The 19,576-nt window shown below is 42.9% G+C and overlaps 2 protein-coding genes across 3 annotated transcripts in view; one reads left to right on the plus strand and one right to left on the minus strand.

Moving 5' to 3' along the window:
• The window catches only part of PARP9 (poly(ADP-ribose) polymerase family member 9), a 13,200-nt gene extending 1,232 nt beyond the window's left edge, over window positions 1-11,968 (minus strand). Inside the window, exons 1-9 of one of the 2 annotated variants that reach the window (XM_064156534.1) lie at window positions 11,879-11,968; window positions 11,288-11,321; window positions 7,297-8,129; window positions 5,741-5,968; window positions 5,445-5,663; window positions 4,140-4,215; window positions 3,343-3,717; window positions 2,344-2,489; window positions 786-957 (exon numbers count right to left, since the gene is read on the minus strand). In XM_064156534.1, coding sequence (XP_064012604.1) covers window positions 786-957; window positions 2,344-2,489; window positions 3,343-3,717; window positions 4,140-4,215; window positions 5,445-5,663; window positions 5,741-5,968; window positions 7,297-8,129; window positions 11,288-11,321; window positions 11,879-11,893 — 2,098 coding nt within the window. In that variant the 5' untranslated portion in view covers window positions 11,894-11,968. Of the gene's footprint in view, window positions 1-785; window positions 958-2,343; window positions 2,490-3,342; window positions 3,718-4,139; window positions 4,216-5,444; window positions 5,664-5,740; window positions 5,969-7,296; window positions 8,130-11,287; window positions 11,322-11,698; window positions 11,754-11,878 lie in introns of those variants that run through there. The other variant, XM_064156543.1, reaches the window with a different exon arrangement.
• DTX3L (deltex E3 ubiquitin ligase 3L) lies at window positions 11,596-18,987 on the plus strand. The gene is made up of 5 exons (XM_064156571.1): window positions 11,596-12,175; window positions 12,455-12,675; window positions 14,246-15,781; window positions 16,447-16,664; window positions 18,099-18,987. The coding sequence occupies exons 1-5, from the start codon at window positions 12,001-12,003 to the stop codon at window positions 18,166-18,168; spliced, it is 2,220 nt and encodes a 739-aa protein (XP_064012641.1). The 5' UTR covers window positions 11,596-12,000; the 3' UTR covers window positions 18,169-18,987.
• The last annotated feature ends 589 nt before the right edge of the window (window positions 18,988-19,576 follow it).

Below are 19,576 nucleotides of genomic sequence, written 5' to 3' on the forward strand. Positions count from 1 at the left end.
TTTGAGTTTATAATGAGTGTTGCATAAACGTGCTACTCCAGTATCATGTAGAAAATGGCAAATTAAGTTAGGCCATAATCCTATTCATTACCTAGTATGATAATGTGCCATGCACATTGTGTAGACAAAGAGAAATCTCTGCTTTCAGAACAGTTCATTGCATGAAGTCTCAATTCTGCATTTGATAAATCAAACATCACACTTTTCACCTACTGCAGGAGGAAGTGATAAATACTTATTGTTTCCATTTCTGAAATCATCCATCTACTTTGCTGTCTAACAGAGTATTTCTGACACTGTAGCTTTCTTCCCAAGTGTACTCCAGTCTGAACAGCAATGGGCTCAGAGTATGAGCTGTCTCAGATGAGGCTGGGGCTACATCGCCTTCAGGAGTGCCTTCCAACCTCAAGTATTCTGTGATTCCTTTGAACGCGTGTTAAAGCATCAAGCCTCTGAATGTGCTTGCAGCAAGTAAATAAGGGTGCTGACTTTAAAGGGTGACACAACACAATGGAATTGGACATGGTGTTATGTGTGTATTAACAATTCTGACACCAGTGTCTGGGCTAGACTAGAATCAAGGCTCATCCTCCCAGAGTCTTACTAAGCTCTACAGTATCAGGAAAGAAAACCAGTTACAACTGTAAATTAGTAACTAGCTCATGTAACTCAAAATGTGGTAAGAAACAATTCTTGTTGAGGAATGCCATTTTTTCTGATTTTAGTCTGTCTTCAGTAGTTGGTCACTATTCATTTTGATTAAAGATGCCAAAGCATGTTATTACCTGTTGGTGGAGAGTACATCCTATGAAATCCTGTTTGGCACACTGAGCTACAGAACTGAGCAGGAACATGCTGGTACAACTTATGGGCTATCTTGGAGGTACCTTGTTCTTCTAGTCTTTTTTTCATATGTTGGAATGCAGCAGATAAAAGGGGATTCTGTATCTTTTCAATCTGTAACATAAACAATAGTGTAGTGTAAGCAAACAGACCAATATCCTTGAAATCCATGAGTGTCCTTGTTCAGGCTATGTTCTTCAATGTAAGAACCTTTGTTATAGCTTATATGCATTGGCTGTGTAGCAGATAATGTATCTGAAGTGTGCGGCTGATGCACAGACAAAGAATCATGAGCATCATGTCACTATCCCATGCCTCTCATTGAACTCATGGGAATATGCCTGATTACACAACAGATTATTAACCATAAGTGAGAAATAGCTGTGTGGATGCTGATAGCCTCATCTTGTAAAAAACTGCAAGTGTCCTGTAAAGCATGAAGAACCTTAGCTCTCACTGATCAAAGCTTGACAGCTGTTGTGGGAAAAAGGGTCCACAAATAAGAAGGCATTTACTTTTGCTTGTGTGTCTCAAAAGCAGGGCTGTGTGCAGCCTAAGATCAACCAAAACTTCAGGCAGACTGGCTGTGCTAGAGCTCTCACTGGTATACCTGACTCCATCAGTGGGCCCAACAGTCTTGTGGCAAAAGTCAGTACCAGGGCCTGGCAAAAGGCTCTTCCATCAACCTGCTCATGCCAGACTTGTGACTGCCCAGCTAAAAACAGGCAAGTGCTGTAATGCTATCAGCTTTCTGCTCTCTTAAAAGTCATTAACTGAGCTACAACCAATCCTCAGTGCAGCGGTGTTGTAAATACTGATGTAGCTTTTGCATTGGGACTCAACAAAATCTTCAGTACTACAGATGACGAAGCATTTCCTTTCAGCTGACTGGTATTTGCTTTTATTTCAATGTTAAATACCTTTTTCATATGAAAGGCAATTTGGCAATCTGGTTTCCTGTTACCCACTGTTACTACCAGGCACACAGATCCCTGTTAACAAAATTCTCTTATTTGTGTTACACAGTATCATCCTCCTCCTGTTCAGTAAAACAGTGATACTCAAGCAAGATCCCAGCTTCAACACGCTACTAATCTTATATCGTAACGCTGGTGAGTTCCGTTGCTAACTTTTGGTGTCAAACTCATAAGAAGAAAACAGACTCTGCATTAGTGCCCTGCAACACTATCCTCATCCTAACAGACCAATCTTGTATTTCTCTAGTGTCCTATGAAGGAACATCTGAAGCATAAAATAAGAAACAGGACATACCGTATAGTTAAAGGGTCTTCTCAGAATGCAACCACATTTTTTGACTGATTATTTGCATTATATTAAAAATATTAGGACTAAAGACTACATCTGTTTTAAGGATTAGGCTGATTTGATCTTAAAAGCAATGTATTGAAATACTTCAATTGATCTTTTCAAGCATATGTTAAACATATTAGTTCAAATTCACAGCAAATACTTAGTTCTTTCCATTTACACACTCTTTACCTTGAGAACACGAAGTCCAACTTTTTCAAACTGTTTCTGCCTGTCTTTAAACTCCTGAAGGTGTGGTTCCACCAGTGAAATCTGGATGCCTTTAGTATTTGTCTTGTGAAGCTGTCCTTCTGTAAGTTGACCTGCCTCTGATTGGCCTAGATACAAAGAAAGGAGTAGATTTTTCATAACGTACCTGAAGCAAAGGCAAGGAAGAAGGATGCAACACTTTATCTTGGTAGTTTAGTTAAGAACAAATTATTCTCTGAAGGAATACCAGAGGCTAATATTGAGAGAGACATATATATGCAAAGAGATATAAACATTTATTAATTTTTCACAGTTAGTAATGAAACCAGAGAGGGAACCAAAGAAAAAAATTAATTATCTTTTCCGTTACATCTCTCCACAGCCTAACTTCAATAGAATGGAATCTGTAGCAAAGGACTACACAAATACAAGGGGAAAATGGATCACTCAGTAGCTTCATTGTAATGCCACTAGTATTATCAACTGTTAATGAAAGTCAAAGACTCCACAGAACCATTGGTAGGTCCTGCAGCAGTGGTCCAGCTGTAGCTAGCAAAAGAGCTCAGCAAAGGTATGTGTTAACTGAGTGCAAGTTTTGTAAGTCTCCAGTGAACAGTGAAGCTGTCCTGGAGGAAGCCATTGTTGCAGCTCACTTTAAGATATCAGCCAGCCCTGCATAAACTGTGCCCCACTGGGAGTACTGCCAAGTGAGTAGCCAGGGCTAACAAATGATCGTTCAGGGGCTCATGGTAAAAGTACAGTAATATTGGTAATTAAAGCAGTGCTCAGTAGGTGTGTGAATTAATGCATCTCTCTCTGCTCTCAGCCATAACACTGACAGATGCTGCTTCATACTTGACCTTAGTCACTTATTTACTTTACATACCCCCTAAGTGCAGCAGTTCCTCTTGCTTGTCTCAGCCATAACACTGACAGATGCTGCTTCATACTTGACCTTAGTCACTTATTTACTTTACATACCCACTAAGTGCAGCAGTTCCTCTTGCTTGGCTGTGCTCTTCTCTTGCATACGAAGTAGTAATTTTTCAGTTGCAAGCACTGCATCAATAACAGCGTCAGGAGGGCCTTGAAATTTCAGTCTTGCTTTTCCACCTCTCACCTCTTCTGATACACATACACTCATGTGCTGCTTTTGAGACAGTTCTGCAAACTCTTGTCTACCAAGGGTAAAAATGTAGTTGTTTTCAATAACAGCACAGTGACTTTCACAAATTTGTACCATGCTTTGGATCCACAACTCCGCTGCTTCCAATGCTGTTTGTGTGTTCCCTTTAAGTTCAAGAGCCAGTTTATTATTTGCAATCACTATTGCACCCTGACTGCCTGATGTGGTACCTGGAACAAAAAGATTTGTTTTCATAAAAACACTCTGAAAGAGTGAAAACCTTCCAAGTGCTGTCATAAACTCCTATATGTAATCCACAAGGTACAGTAGAAGAAATACACCACTATTCTGGTATACTTAGACAAAACAAGAGATTAGATAGTAGGAGATAAAGTTCCAGGAAAAAAAACCCATCACCCTACACAGCAGACTTTATTTGTCTTCCACTAAATGACTCCCAAGTTAGGAACTAACAATATAACATTTGAAATTCCTATAAAGGACTGCCCAATTCCATTCCTATTCATGTAAAAATGCAAAGTGTTAACACATTTTTGCCACTCCCTTTCTCTAAGACACATGAAATGCTCCTTTCTAAAAGCAATATGAGAATGCTCATTTACTTGAAATGCCCTTTCTGTTCATTACTTACTGAAATGATCACTTCTGTTGTAATATTGCTCTTTTTCCAGTTTCTTTGCTGTTGAATCCATTTTTTCCTGGAAAACCTTGAAAGAGAAAAGTTTAGGAGCACTCTGCAGCCTCTGTTGTTGAATGTACAATTTTTCTCTTAAAAACTGTTAGATAAGCGGTTTACAGCTGTAGTTACATTGCTCCCTCCCCCCCAAATCCGAAATAGTTAACAGCTGACATTGGTTAGCTTTTAGAAAATTTCACTGGGCACAATATCAAATTTATTCCTGTTCTTCTGTGTCTCCTAAGGAAAGACACCTTACACACTGAATGACACCTTTATCAACTCCCTGTGGTTGTGGCATATCTGGAACTCACAGAGCCACGGTGGATGAAGGTTTTCATCACTCACAGTTTATCCATGATGAGTCCTTACTAAATTTTAAACTCCAGACTATTCTTTTGCCTTTATCCCAAAGCTCCTCCTCATAATCACACATGGAACGTCTGAGAAGCTAGGCAATGAATTTGGCATCTGACAAACTGCCTTGCCTTCTTTTTTCAGAGTTTCTGCTCTGCCCTGATTATCAGGATTATGTGATGAACACATAGCTGTCATACAGCTTCCTTTAGAGTTCATGTGACTTGCAGAATGTGGATCTGTAGGATCACAGACTGGTTTGTGTTGGAAGGGGCCTCAAAGATCATCTAGTTCCAACCTCCCTTCACCTAGTCTTGCACTCACTGAAAACAGAAGAAGATAAACGGGAAGAAAAGCAAACTTTGTATTTTGATAACAGATTGCCACCTAAAATAGTTGTGTATTAACCACATCAGCCAAATATGGAAAATGGCCTACTGCAGTTCAAATTATCTATTATTTATTATTCTGTTTACAACCCTTCTATCATGTTAGATCATGTAAAGTGTCAATAGTGCTTTACCCTAGGAACTTCATACCAAAAAATGTTTTTTTGAAAAAATCATTACAGAAATGTCCTCAGTAAAGAGATTTCCAACTGAGCTTATTCCCTAAGAAGCTAAGAGTAGACTCTTTCTCTTAAATTTGCTGACAGTCATGAGAATTTCAGAGCTCCCTCCTCTTGTTATCAGACCACTGGGTGAAGATTTTTCATTTAGTGAAAATAAAGACATGTAAAGATTAATAATACCTGTTAATGAGAGAAACACTTTCATAAAGGGATCTGCCCGCTCACAAATATTCTGTGTAGTACAGAGTTCAGATTATCTTAATTTGTAGTCATCTATGAGTTCATTTTTACAGGATTGGGTTTTCCTTAGTAGTATTTAACAAATTTGTTACCTCATAGGCTTCACAGTCATCTGGGCAAAAAACAAACTGAACATCCATATTCTTCTCAGGGTGTTCCATGGCAAAATCTAAAACTGCTTCCATCATGATCTCTGCCACTGTAGCAGCAGGCAGCACTGACAACCATTTCCCATTTGCTGGAAAAGAAAGCGAGGAATATGTCCAGTCCTTTAAGTACCACAAGCATTTTTTCACTGCATCTCTTAATTCCTGTGGGAAAAACAAGTGTTTTAGTCCTCATATCACTCAACGTGAAACTCGATTAAAACCACATTAACTAATCATACCTCACGCAGTAACATACTGTGCTTGTAAGGCTGCTGTACAACATGCAGTACCACCTTACAGGGCAGATTATGCTCTTTTGTTGCTATGATTTCTGCAAAGGATGATGAATGTCCAAAATGATTCTTAAGGTAGTCCTGAAGATCTGAACCCGCCTTTTCCAGCAGTCTTTTTGAAACAGGAGAGTCAGGCTTGCCACACACAGACAGGTAGTTAACAACAATGTCAGTCTGGAAGAAGAAAGTGCAGAGCTTTAGCATACTTCAAGTTTACTATTTGAAAGCTTTGCTACTATAAAGAGCCTAACTGCAGTACATCAGCTGCCTGGAAGGTTCTTTTACTACCTTCTACTATGGCAATGCAATATCGAAGTATGCATCTTCTAATGGCAGGAGATGCCACAGAACCCACAGAGTGCGTAAGACCTGTTCATGTCAGAATACATTGAATAGAATTACTACTGCAGCTGTGGAAGTGACCCATGTGCACCACATCAAGTGCAGTTCTGACACCAGTTACCAGTGAGCAGAGAACTATAGCTATGTCCCAACCCACATAGATGCTTCCCATGTTAGAGTAGCAGGTACTTGGGGGGTACCAGTGGGGTCAGTGCACACAGGGGAACTGCAAAGGTACAGTTTTCCCAGTTCCCGGTGGAAACAGGAGATTCCTATAGCTGGTCTTCTGTATTTCAAATTAAATATGTTAAATGTGAAAAACTTGTTTACAGGAGGCTGATAACAGCAGCAATTGTTCCAATTTAAACAAGATTTTGGAGCAGATTTTCCTCCTTTTGAGGGCATGTTGGTACCTTTCAGTGCTGTAGAATTGGTTCATAAAATTAATGTAATCTTGGCAACCATTTTCTCTCAGGTCAAAACAATTTCCTTCCTATTCAATTAAGGTAAGGTACTTCTTAAAAATAAAAGCTATGAATTCTTCAAAGATAGAGTATTTACTTAAAGCAAATGCCATTCCTGTGATGCAGCTTCTAGTCAAAGAGCTCTGTTACCGTGGCTAAGCTTGTACATTTTGCAACAGATTTTCTAGCTAAAATGTTAAATGAACCAATTTAAATGATGCACTGTTTAAGGGTAAGGTGCACATCATCTGTACAACTTATTTTCAGCTGTTACAGTGTTTGCTGAGTGACTCCAGCAGTGGTACCTAAAAGAACATACATTATAGGAAAAAAAAGGGGACACAAAGCAAGAGGAGACTCCCAAGCAATGCATGATAAAATGTCAATGTCTGTGATGTTATAATAAGGTCAATGTTAATATTAATGATATATTATTAATCATCCAATCTTCAGCTGCTTCCTATTATAACAGCATAGATACAAAAAAAGACATTTAAATGTGCTAATGTTTAATACCAATTTAGGAAAAAAACCCAAACAACTCCTTGCCACTATAATCTAGTTGTAAATCTTCATCAGCCTGAGAAGATAACTATGTGGTGCACCAATACAGTATGTGTCCAGAACTCCTGGACATTGAATCCTGCAAAGACTTGGAGGCAACTCCATGTTCAACATATTATGGGACAGTCTTACCTTCTGCTCTTCAAGGAGTCCTTTTACAATGCACAAGCGAATGCCTCTGTGTCTGATGAAAGTTGGAAGCTGGCTTGGTGAAGCTGAAGGAGTTTCTTGAAGTGAACTGCTACCATCCAGAAACTCTTCACAGGCCTTCTTCATTTCTGCAACTGTAGGCTCATGAATGTTCACCAGGCGGATTTCCCGGAGAGAGCTTGGTGGACTTGCTTCAACAAATTCTTTTATTGTAATTACAATCACTCGAGCGCACAAACGGAGTGGGAAGCCAAAAATACCTGAACTCACTGCTGGGATAGCCACTGACTTTATAGTACTTTCTGGAGCACTAACATGCTTCAGAACATTCACAATAGCTTCCTGAAGTAGATAGTAACATTTTTCCTTCTCAGAAAGAGACCACCTCGGACCCACTACGTGAATAATTTCCTTACAAGGAAGCTTCCCTCCACCTGTCACTGCTATTTCACCGGTGGAGAGTCTTCCATAGTTTTGAATATGAAGGTTGCATTGCCTTTGTATTTCTGGCCCTCCAGCATTCACAAGAGCTAAAGCAAGGCCTCCTCCATGTTGTAGGCGTTCATTGGCTGCATTCACCAGAGCATCAACCTTGTGTCTTGTGAGATCATCCTTACAAACACAAATGTCAATTCCTTGCTTTAATTTTTTCCTGTATACTTCAACAGCACATGCTGCCCTTTCAAAGGTCAATGTACAAGCAAACTTTCTGTAAATGAGATCACTTAGACAGTCCTTTCTTTTCTTAAGAACTTCATAGGCATCTTTATTGATGGGGACCATCAAGCTGTGCTCATCCATTACCATGCTTGGTCCTAGGATACAGAATAATATAAAGGGAAATGCTTTTTATATAGAAGTGTGATTTGTAGCTCTTGAGTTTATCCATTACTTACTAATGCGACCAGCCTGGATGAGTAAACAGCTCCTGAAGGAATTGGGGGAGAAAAAGTGGGTATATCACCTTTGGAAGGAAGGGAAGGCTTCTCCTGATGTGTTTAAGGAGGTAGCCAGATTATGCAGGAAAAAAATTAGAGAGGCTAAGGCCCAGCTAGAACTTAGGCCTCTTGAACTGGGGGATGGGGTCGGGGAGCGGTGTGTTCCTCTAGAAATTCATGAAGAATTAGTTCAGGACCTGCTGAGCCATCTGGACACCCACAAGTCCATGGGACCAGATGGGATCCATCCCAGGGTGCTGAGAGAGCTGGCAGCTGAGCTGGCCAAGCTGCTCTCCATCATTTTCCAGCAGTCCTGGCTCACGGGAGAGGTCCCAGGAGACTGGAAAATGGCCAACGTGGTCCCCATCCACAAGAAGGGTCGGATGGAGGAACCTGGGAACTACAGACCTGTCAGCCTGACCTCAGTGCCAGGGAAACTGATGGAGCAGGTTATCTTGGGGGTGATAAGAGCGTACCTGAGGGATGGCAAAGAGCTCAGGTCCAGCCAGCATGGGTTTAGGAAGGGCAGATCCTGCCTCTCCAACCTGATCTCCTTCTATGATCAGGTGACCCGCTTGGTGGATGTGGGGAGGCCTGTGGATGTGGTCTATCTGGACTTCAGCAAGGCCTTTGACACTGTCCCCCACAGCAAACTGCTGGCTAAGCTGTCAGCCCATGGCTTGGATGGCAACACTCTGTGCTGGGTTAGGAACTGGCTGGAGGGCTGGACCCAGAGAGTGGTGGTGAATGGTGCCACATCCAGCTGGCGGCTGTCACTAGTGGTGTCCCTCAGGGATCTGTGCTGGGCCCCATCCTCTTTAACATCTTCATAGATGATCTGGATGAGGGCATGGAGTCAGTCATCAGCAAGTTTGCAGATGACACCAGCTGGGGGCAGATGTGGCTGGGTTGGAGGGCAGATGGGCTCTGCAGCGGGACCTTGACCGCCTGGACAGATGGGCAGAGTCCAAGGGGATGGCATTCAATAGCTCCAAGTGCAGGGTGCTGCACTTTGGCCACAACAACCCCATGCAGAGATACAGGCTGGGGTTGGAGTGGCTGGAGAGCAGCCAGACAGAGAGGGATCTGGGGGTGCTGATTGATACCCGCCTGAACATGAGCCAGCAGTGTGCCCAGGTGGCCAAGACAGCCAGTGGCATCCTGGCCTGCATCAGGAATGGTGTGGTCAGCAGGAGCAGGGAGGTCATTCTGCCTCTGTACTCTGCACTGGTTAGACCACACCTTGAGTACTGTGTTCAGTTCTGGGCCCCCCAGTTTAGGAGGGACATCGAGATGCTTGAGCGTGTCCAGAGAAGGGCGACGAGGCTGGTGAGAGACCTTGAGCACAGGCCCTACGAGGAGAGGCTGAGGGAGCTGGGATTGTTCAGCCTGGAGAAGAGGAGGCTCAGGGGTGACTTTATTGCTGTCTACAACTACCTGAGGGGTGGTTGTGGCCAGGAGGAGGTTGCTCTCTTCTCTCAGGTGGCCAGCGCCAGAACGAGAGGACACAGCCTCAGGCTGCGCCAGGGGAAATTTAGGCTTGAGGTGAGGAGAAAGTTCTTCACTGAGAGAGTCATTGGACACTGGAATGGGCTGCCCAGGGAAGTGGTGGAGTCGCCGTCCCTGGGGCTGTTCAAGGCAAGATTGGACGTGGCACTTGGTGCCATGGTCTAGCCTTGAGCTCTGTGGTAAAGGGTTGGACTTGATGATCTGTGAGGTCTCTTCCAACCCTGATGATACTGTGATACTGTGATAATATTTTTGGCACAGTCTGAGCTTCTCCTTTCCCTTTTCATAGACTTAGGAACCCCAGCTAAGCCAAGAAAGGCACTAGAAGATGACAACAGTGTCACTGAACCGGTTTGCCTTAGTTTCCGAAGAGGAAGCTTGGTTAAGCTGCGTCTCCTGCTACTTGTTCTTGTTTCTTTTTCCTAATGTTTATTCTTCCCACCATTAAGCTGACACAGCCATTGTCAGGGACATATTCTTAACTAAATCAATGATAGAATCTAAATTCAAAACAAACCAAAAAATCCCACAACCAGCATCACAGAACTTCACTGGATTTACCTACCCACCTCAAAGACTGATGCAGCAGCACAACTGAATGGGCTGGTAATAAATGGCAAGGAGGGAAAAGGAGCAGAAAAGTGTGGAAGAACCACCTTTGAAATAAATGCAGTTACAGGGCTTGGTTAACTGGGTGGAGTGCCACCATGATGCTGTGCTGCATTTGCCACTAAAACTCTGAGAAGGCAAATGTGAAAAGCCACATCATAACCATGCCTTCACAATGCATGTAGGAGCAGAAAACACCACTTGACCCCCTCTGATCTTGTCCTGCTCAGACAGCTGAAGGCATACGTTCCATCAGACTCAAGCAGGGTGCAAAGGTGAGCGTCCCAGGGCTTTCAAGAGTCAGTGTCTCTCTCAGCAGCAGCGGCTGAAGAGCACTTGCCCCTATGTTCATTTAACCGTGCCACTGGAATCTTACACTGGCCTTTGTAAATCTGTGGCTCTTCTCTGCCCTGCACTTAAAACCCAGGGACGTGTTCTTTCTTTGGGTGCAACTGATGAATTCACTGGGGCTTTTTAAAGCACTTCTTTTAGAAAACAAGAAGAACGGTAAAGAACGGGGCACGTTTTATACCGTCCCTGTGACTATGCAGCCCCCTTTTGGCAGATGTCAGCAGTGTTTCACGCAGCAGTTGGGTGTACAGCAACCGTACGAGTTTAATCAAACTTGCCTCCAGGGTACGCTATTAGGGTTGTTAAAAGAGTTTAAGGTTTCACACTTAGGAAACACACACGCATTGATCAAAACACTTCGGAGCACATAGCTTCAAAAGAGAAATGCAGGGGAATTCTGCTGAAGTCGCGATTAACAACGCTGATCCAGAACCGTGTCTAATTCACACATTTCGAGTTGCTTTTGGCTATCCCCCACGGATGGTCTGCAGTTTGCTGGGGGTAAGTGGCAATTTTCAACGTACAGATAGTAACACCCTTTGGAGATTGCTGAATGGGTGACTTACCTAAACTGTTCTTCCTTCCCCAGCTCCTTGGACTCTATTGGAGGGGAAAAAAAGAGAGAGGAAAAACAGACTTTACGGCCCGATGGGTTGCGCTCCTACCGGGGCAATTCTGATGCAGCAAAATCGGCAGCACTGCCTTGTTACAAATGCGTATAAAGGTTCGCGCTACTTTAAAAGCTACTCAGAGATGAAATTGCGGTGACCGGACCGCCGCGGGTGAAGTTTAATCACAGAATCATAGAATCAACCAGGTTGGAAGAGACCTCCAAGATCATCCAGTCCAACCTATCCCCCAGCCCTCTCCAGTCAACCCACCTCACAGCCCCCTCTAGCTCCAGCCGGCCCACATAAGGCGAGAAACCAGAAGATTTTACTTCTTCGCCAGGCTCGAAACCAGAGACCGGCACTTACCCCGCCCCACACCCAGTGCCTAAGCCCCGTTTGCAGTGCGGAGCCTACATCCCGGAGAGCCTGTCCCGGTCTGTCGCAGAGCGGCGCTCCCAGCCGCGGCCCCCAGTGCCTGTGAGGGAGTTGCCCGGCAGAAGGCCACCCCGCAGGTGTCAGGCGCCAAGCCCGGCCACTCTCCGTTACCTGGATATTCCCCATTAACCAGCACTGCGCGCCGCAGCAGTTTCTCCCTCACAGACGGGATCTGCAGCGGCGTCCGGGGCGCGGAGCGGAAGCGAAAGCGAAAGCGAGCCGCGGCTGGCATCATGGCGGCGGCGCAGCTGCTGGTGCAGCTCTGCCCCGCGCCCGAGCCTGGCGAGAAGGCGCTGCTGAAGCTCCAGCGTTACTTCCAGTCAGGGAAGCGGTCGGGCGGCGGTGAATGCGAGGTGCGGCCGGGCCCCGACCCCGGCACCTACTGGGTGCAGTTCCAGAAGGAGGAAGGTAAGAGGCTGAGAGAGCGGGGCTGGGGCGGGTCGGTGTGGCTTGGAGCGACTCTGCCGGTGACTTAGCCCGCGGCACTGAGGGCGTGAGGGCGCTCCTCGGGGTGCTCTTCGCCCGCAAGCCTTGTAGCCCTGTGAGGGCAGTAAACGGCCGCTGAGGGCATGATCTGCGCCTCTGGGCAGTGCGGGCAAAGGGCAGGTGGTCTCTCTGACCACTTGGACCCATCAACTTGTCACGTAGCTTTATGGACCTTGTCTGCTTGTACCCAAATTACCGCAGATAAGAAGAATGTGGAATGCCGCACGGATCACATCTTGGAAATCAGTGGCAGACGCCTGAAGGTAGTCATCCAGCCTGCAGAGTGGGGCCTGGGCAAGAGCTCATTGACAGAGCAGGCCTCCCGCAGCCACTCCGTTCCTTCCAGCTCTGCATCACCTCGGAAGGAGCAGCAGGTAGCCAGGGGCCATGAAGATACAGAGAGAGAAGTCATTTCCAAAAAGGTACATCAGAAAAAGCAGTAATAAGCAGTCTCAAAACCTGCCCTGCTCGTAATTCCACACATCCTTTGCATTGCTTTATGTGGCACTTAAGTATTTCATGCAAGGACATGTCAGCTGCATTATGAGTGCAGGGAGCAAGTTTTGAGTGCTGGATCACAGTTCACCCACAGATGTTCTCTAGAGTGGTCTTGGCCCATGTCAAGCACTGTATGCCATAGCTGTGCCATGGCAAGCACCAAGGACTGCTTGCAAAACATTGAAGAATTGCATGAGATTTGGAGTCCTTCTTGCTACTCAGACCTCTAGCACTATTTCAGCATGCAGATATTGTAGTTACAATTAAAGCTTTTTTTTAAAAGAACAGGACTTTGTGATTAGCAGGGCATAGAATTAATGATCTGAATAGCACAAGATAGCTACAATCAGATTCACTATCTTTTATAAGTAGTGTAGCCCTGAATTTTGTAGCACAGCTTAGTTTATACTTTCTAATCACCTGGACTGAAAATCACATTAAAAAATAGAAGTCGTTTGCTCAGTCCTTGGAACAAGCAGAATATAGTGGAGGTCCAGATCACAGGTCTCCCTCTTCAGCAGCAGTTGCAGGCCAAGTTCCCACTTAGGACTTGGAACTGCTTGAGTTTGTAGGTGGTGTTCTGCATGCTGCTATGCTTCCTTGTTTTGTGAGGGCGTCATTACCAGCTGGTTGGTGGGATACTTAGGATAGGGAGGGGAGTATGGCCTAATGCCCATAGAATCATAGATGCAGTGGATCAGAAGGGACCTTCAGAGGTCATCTGGTCCATCCTCCCTGCTCTGAACCTGGATGTCCCCAGCTACTTCAGGCCCCATGAAGCCTGACCCTGTATGTCTCGAGGGATGTGGCCTCTAACACCTCTCTGAGCAACCTGTTCCAGCATTCCACCACTCTTATAGTAAGGAACTTCTTCCTAATTTCCAGTCTAAATCTATCCTCCTCTAGTTTAAAATCTTTGCCCCTTGTCCTAGTGCTACATGCCTTCATAAACAGTCCCTCTCTGGCTTTCCTGTAGGCCCCTTTCAGGTACTGGAACATCAAAGTTAGGTCCCCAGAACCTTCTCTTCTCCAGACTGAACAGCCCCAAGTCTCAGCCTGCACAGGAACCTTGAGTCTCATAGGCTGAAAAAAAAAATCTGTTTGCTCACTTGGTGCATGGGACCTTTGAGACCTGTTCATGAGTGAGAAAGGGACTAATAGGCGATAAACTCTGGCACAGAGAATGGCCACATGGCCTTAAAAATTACATTAGTTATGCTAACCCTATTACCCAGAGCAGAAAGTACTGGTCACAGTGTCAAACTAAGTAGCAAAGCTATTGTCTTTGGTCCTGCACTGCTGAAGAGTAACAAATTTAATTTTTGCTGCTGACTTGGAAGCAGATGGCTTTACCTAGGTGTGTGGAATGGCAGCACACATGATAGAAAAATACTGTGTGCAGGTGTATCTATCTTGGTCTGGCCTTTACTCAAAATATACAAGCAGCAAGCAGACAATCTTAGAAGAAACAAACTTTTTTTTTCCCCTCTTTAGATATTTCTTACCGTATCTGCAACTTTGAACACCAGTATGTTCTCTGAAGAGGAAAGGGAGAAAATTTGCATTGTATGTCCAAATTTAAAAAGAGAAGGAAATCCCAGTATTGATGGCTCTGAGAAGTTGACAGGAGATTTTACAGATATTGAAAAAGCTTATCACTACCTCAAGGATATCCTGGCAGGCAATCATCCAAACCATGATTTTTCACATTCTGAAAGTGAGAATGATTTGAAAGCTGAAAATGCTATGAATATTGAAGAGATGGATGTGCTTAGAGTTCCATCAGCTCTCTATGAATACTTCAGTCATGTTTGCCGAAAGGACATCGAAAAACTATGCGAACATTTTGGAGAGTATATCAGAAGTGAAGATGTCAATGGAATCACATCAATATATTTCTCTTCTGACAAAGGTCCTTCATCAATGAAAAAAGCTAATGAAACTTTTACTACAATTTTTCAGGCAAGTATACAAAATCTGAAACAGGAAAAAATTCCAGTAGCGAACAGCTACACAATAACTGACAAAATAATGCAATTAAATGCTAGATTTAGTAATCTTCTTGTCAAAGAGGAAGAGAATCAATTACTGCTCCGTGGTCCAGAGAGTGTGCTTTTAGCTGCCAAAAAGTTTTTAGCAGGGGTTGGTGAGAACAACCCAGCTGAGAATAATATTAAAATGTCATCTGAATTGTACCAATACAAGACTGGAATTGAAGTAGATTCTTCTCTGTTTAAAATGCTAGAAACAATACTAAGCAAAGAAATTGAAGTCATCGAAGACAAATTTGATACAGTAATAGAAACGAAAGAGAGTTCATCTGGCCAGAAGATGCTCATAGTATTTAGGCCTAGGATCAGAACTAATGATATGACTTCACATGCTACTGAAAGTTTCATCAATACATTTCAGAGTGCTGCTGCAATGTTAAGATCAAAACCCATCAATTCAAGGCTTTCAGAAGATCAGAAGAGAAGATTAAATACACCACTTAACAGAAAACAATTAGAAGATCAGCATGTAAAACTTAACAAAAAGGAAGACAAATCCATGCTAAGTGTTTTACCAGACCATCTTAATGCTGCTGAAAAGCACATTATGAACAGTCTTATCACTGAAGATATAACAAAAACCGAAAAGAGGACACCACTGTCCTCTAGTCACAGCTCTCAAGGAGGTATAGGAGCATCTGAGATAGAGTACAGTGGCAGGCAGAAGAATAATCTATCTTCTGAAGGGCAGGCTAAGGCAAAGACAGAAGAAGACAAGAATGTGTGTCCAATTTGCATGGAGGAAATTGTTAATAAAGAAATACTGAGCAAGTGCAAACATGCCTTTTGCAAAAGTTGCATTGACCAAGCCATGTCGTACAAGAAAAGCTGTCCTGTGTGTAACACTGTCTATGGACCCATAGAAGGAAATCAGCCAGAGGGAACTATGACAACTGTAACAATGCCAACACCTCTCCCTGGTTATCCCAATTGTGGTACTATTGTGATTACGTACAATATGCGTGGTGGTATTCAAACTGTAAGTATATGTGAAAATTCATTAATTACATTTTCCTAACATTTTAATCTATGTCCAGGAGAGGCAGTTCTTGGTTCTGTACAAATCTGCAAGTACTTAATTCAATACTGTTGAGTGTGATTAAGTAGTATAGTAGGAACTAAATAGTCAAATGGTAGCCCTCCATTTTAGATGCACCAGGACAGAGCTACCTGTTTTTAATTTGTATACTGGGAATATCTAAGCTCAAATTCATGGAGTGATACCATGTAAACAAAATTTTTTGGGTGTAATGAGGATTCTCTCTGGAATTCTCTTACCTGCTGACACTGCTGGACAAAAATGAATAGTGTACTGGCTCGTAAACTTTCCAGGTGAGAAATCAGCATATATTACATCATTAGCCATAACTGGGGCAGAAAGTGGGGTCATTTAAAAAGGGGTGAGGTGGCATGTATTTTGGAGAGCAAAAAGGAAGAAGCAGATTTCACAATCAATGCTTGAGTAGTAACAAGAAAATGTAAATGACAATTACATGAAAGAAGTTGTCTAATGAGAAAAACCGCCTCATCTATGTCCTTATGAATCAAAGAGGATAAAAAGTATTATGAAAGGTGGGATGTCTGGTTTTCACACTTTCAGAGTGTTTGTCATATACAGTGTGGGTTTGTTTCTCTGTAAAACAGATCAACCATCCAAACCCAGGGAAACGTTATTCTGCAACTCAACGAGTAGCGTATTTACCTGACAATGAGGAAGGAAGAGAAATTCTGCAGCTCCTCGAAAGAGCCTTTAAACAAAAACTGATTTTCACAGTGGGGCAGTCACGTACTACTGGTGCACAAAATGTCATCACATGGAATGATATTCACCACAAAACTAGTCTGTCTGGAGGACCTAACGGGTAAGCAGACTTTTCTTTATGTAATTCTATTGCTACTCAGATGTCAGGAAGACTACCTTGAGTATTTTCCATATCAGAGCTTTTGGATTTTGTCCCTATCAAAGTGGTTATGGAATGTTCTGTGGATTCAGACTCAAATCACCTTCACCAGTTTTGTGCAGTTGGAACAAGGATGAATGTAGTCTTCTGTTGCTTCTCAGGCTGCTTATTCACCACTGAATTATGTAAAGCACCTGCTCAGTTAATAGCTGCTCTGATTAGAAACTGCTAGTACAGGACAGGATAGCCAGTTCTTGATAGCAGCTGAGATTGGAGTCCTGATCTCAGCCTCCTGTTACCTGCTGTTTTGCACCATTATGATTTCAGTGAAGATGGCACTCAGAATCTGTAAAATGTGATTTGAAATTCTACCTATTAGAGCTAAGAGCAAGAAGAAAGAGATTGTGTGGCTTGTCTGGCCTTTTAAATGCTAGGCACCTCAAGCTGCACAGCATTCAGTGGGTCTCTAATGAAAGGGCAACGTTAACCCCATCCACAGAGTTACCCCATTTTGGGTATTCAACCTATTAGTAGGATTTTCTTAATAAAAGACAGCTCTATTTAGCATTTCTTCATGACTTGCTGCACTTCTAGATAAAGGCAAGAACGTGCAGCTGGCACAGTCACTGGTATGAGTGGGAGCTGCCCGCATAACCCCTCTTGGAGTGAGCTGGCTGAATGCATTGTGTGGCCACAGGATGTACACAGCATAGCTCTGAATGTCAGGACCACTACATTCCACCTTTTAATACACATACAATTGATTGTTCTTAAAGATTTGATTAACCACAGATTGTATCAATAAACTGGGTCCTGAAAAAAATCTTCATAGGCAAGAGTTCCAGAAGCTTGTTGCAGCCTCTCAGTGGCAGGTTTCTTCTTGGAAGCTCTGAAGATTAGTGTCTAGATCCTCCTTCCTGAGCTAGGATCATAGAAATGCTTTTTGAAAGATACCTCACCCCTCCCTGCCCTAATACTCTTCTTGGTTATGACTTGCTTCACACGTACTTTAGTGGTAAGCTACTTAGAATCCAGAGGTGTCATCATATTTGTGTTTTGAGTGCTTGCTTGGATAGACTTCAGGCCTGATTTTCAGAAACTTGCATGTCCAAGTGCCCTACCATTTTCAAGTGAGACTGCAGACAGCTTTGTAATCAGGTTCTTGGTAACTGTTAGAAACAACCAAATTCATCAGCTTTTTTTCTTAAGTTTTTACCTTTACCCCAGCTATACCACCTCCCTGCCCAGCAAGGTAAAGTCTCATTTCTGTGTAGAATAAGTAAGTGCATAACATTTGCGAAGTGTTTGAAGAGATTTTGATGAGAAAGTTCTGTAGAACTGCCAACGTGCTTCATTGCAAAAGAAGCCCTAACAATTCTTTTCTTGTTCTCCTAGTTTTGGTTACCCTGATCCTGATTATCTGCAGCGAGTTCGTTCAGAATTGAAAGCAAAAGGAATCGAATAAAGAAATTTATTATCTGTCAGGTCTTAAATAATAACAGAAGTTCCAGCAGGTAATTCAAGCACTAAGAAGAAAGAAGTTATTTGTTCAACTGTGTTAAATCTTTGTGTATCTCAGTCACCTAAGAAATGTTTTTTTTTCATCAGACAATATATTCTTCTTATACATAGCATCAATACTTACTACACTTATCAAAATGTCTATTTTATTTTATCGGTTATTTTTTTTTCTCTCTTCAGTTGGACCACCAAAGCCAGTAGATGCACTACTAGCTTTTATTTGATCAAACAGTTGTCTCTTACTGTCCTTATGGATAGCATCAGGTAACTCACGTGCTGGAAGATTTAGATGCAGCAGTTATAGTATCAGCTGCGATCAGGCTATGATCTTCTGCTTATTTTCAGGTTAGAAATAGCATTTAGTGGTTTGAATTTTAAACATGGAATAGTATGGGTAATGTGTGAGAGGGTATGTGGTATGTGTAGGGTATTTTTAACCCTGCACAAGTGCTGCATGCACGGAGCTTCACTGGAGCAATTGGAGCCTAACGGTGATGGTGTCTGTCTGAATAAGAAGGTCCTAGTTCTGTGCCTTTCATTGTTTAAGCCTAAATACAACAACTACGTCAGGTTTGAGATACAAAACTGTATTTTTCTATTTCCAGTATATGGTTTGAATTGTTGCTACTCTGCACTCTCTAAGTAGCCTGCTAATTACCTTTGTGGTGGTGTGAAATAGCTTTCAGTTAATGCTGTGATAATTGTTAGTGGGTTAAACCATGTCAAGCTATTAAGTAGAAACAAATAAAATATAACATTCTCAGTCCTGCATTCTTCTGTACAGGTTTTCCCTCCTGATTTAGATATACATAATTGTGAATAAATTTAATTTTTTAAAAAAGGGGGAGAGCTTCTCAGCAACACCACGATTTGAGGTGATTTGGACCTCATGCCACTTGCTCATTTTCGTGACATTCCCACATTATAACTAGGCACACAAGTACAGCACCCAGAATTTCAGATTTCATAGTATTGGGCACTGGTTTCTGTGTGGTTTGGTATGACTTTCCTGCTGTGGTTTAGTTTTACCACGTTTGTTTTCATATTTCACACTATCTCACCTCTATTCCCTTTTCTGTGAAGGAAGATACCATTCCAGTTCGAGCTTTTCTGCACACTGAAACAAGTTGTGAAGACCAACACCACCCAACCCCCACCACTTTAGCTCTCCCGTTTCACTTTCTCTTCCACTAAGCCACTTCACCTAGTCAGGCTCATCTGACAGTTTACCAGCTCCCATTTTACCTGTGAGTTTTACAGCAGAGACGTATTAACTGTCACTGAATGCTTCAGAGCCTTTATTCTGTAGTCAGGTATCCGGACCTTTACTTTCTAATCACAGTTTAAGACCT

The sequence above is a fragment of the Pogoniulus pusillus genome, chromosome 2, assembly GCF_015220805.1.
Source record: "Pogoniulus pusillus isolate bPogPus1 chromosome 2, bPogPus1.pri, whole genome shotgun sequence".
Taxonomy (NCBI): Eukaryota; Metazoa; Chordata; class Aves; order Piciformes; family Lybiidae; genus Pogoniulus; species Pogoniulus pusillus.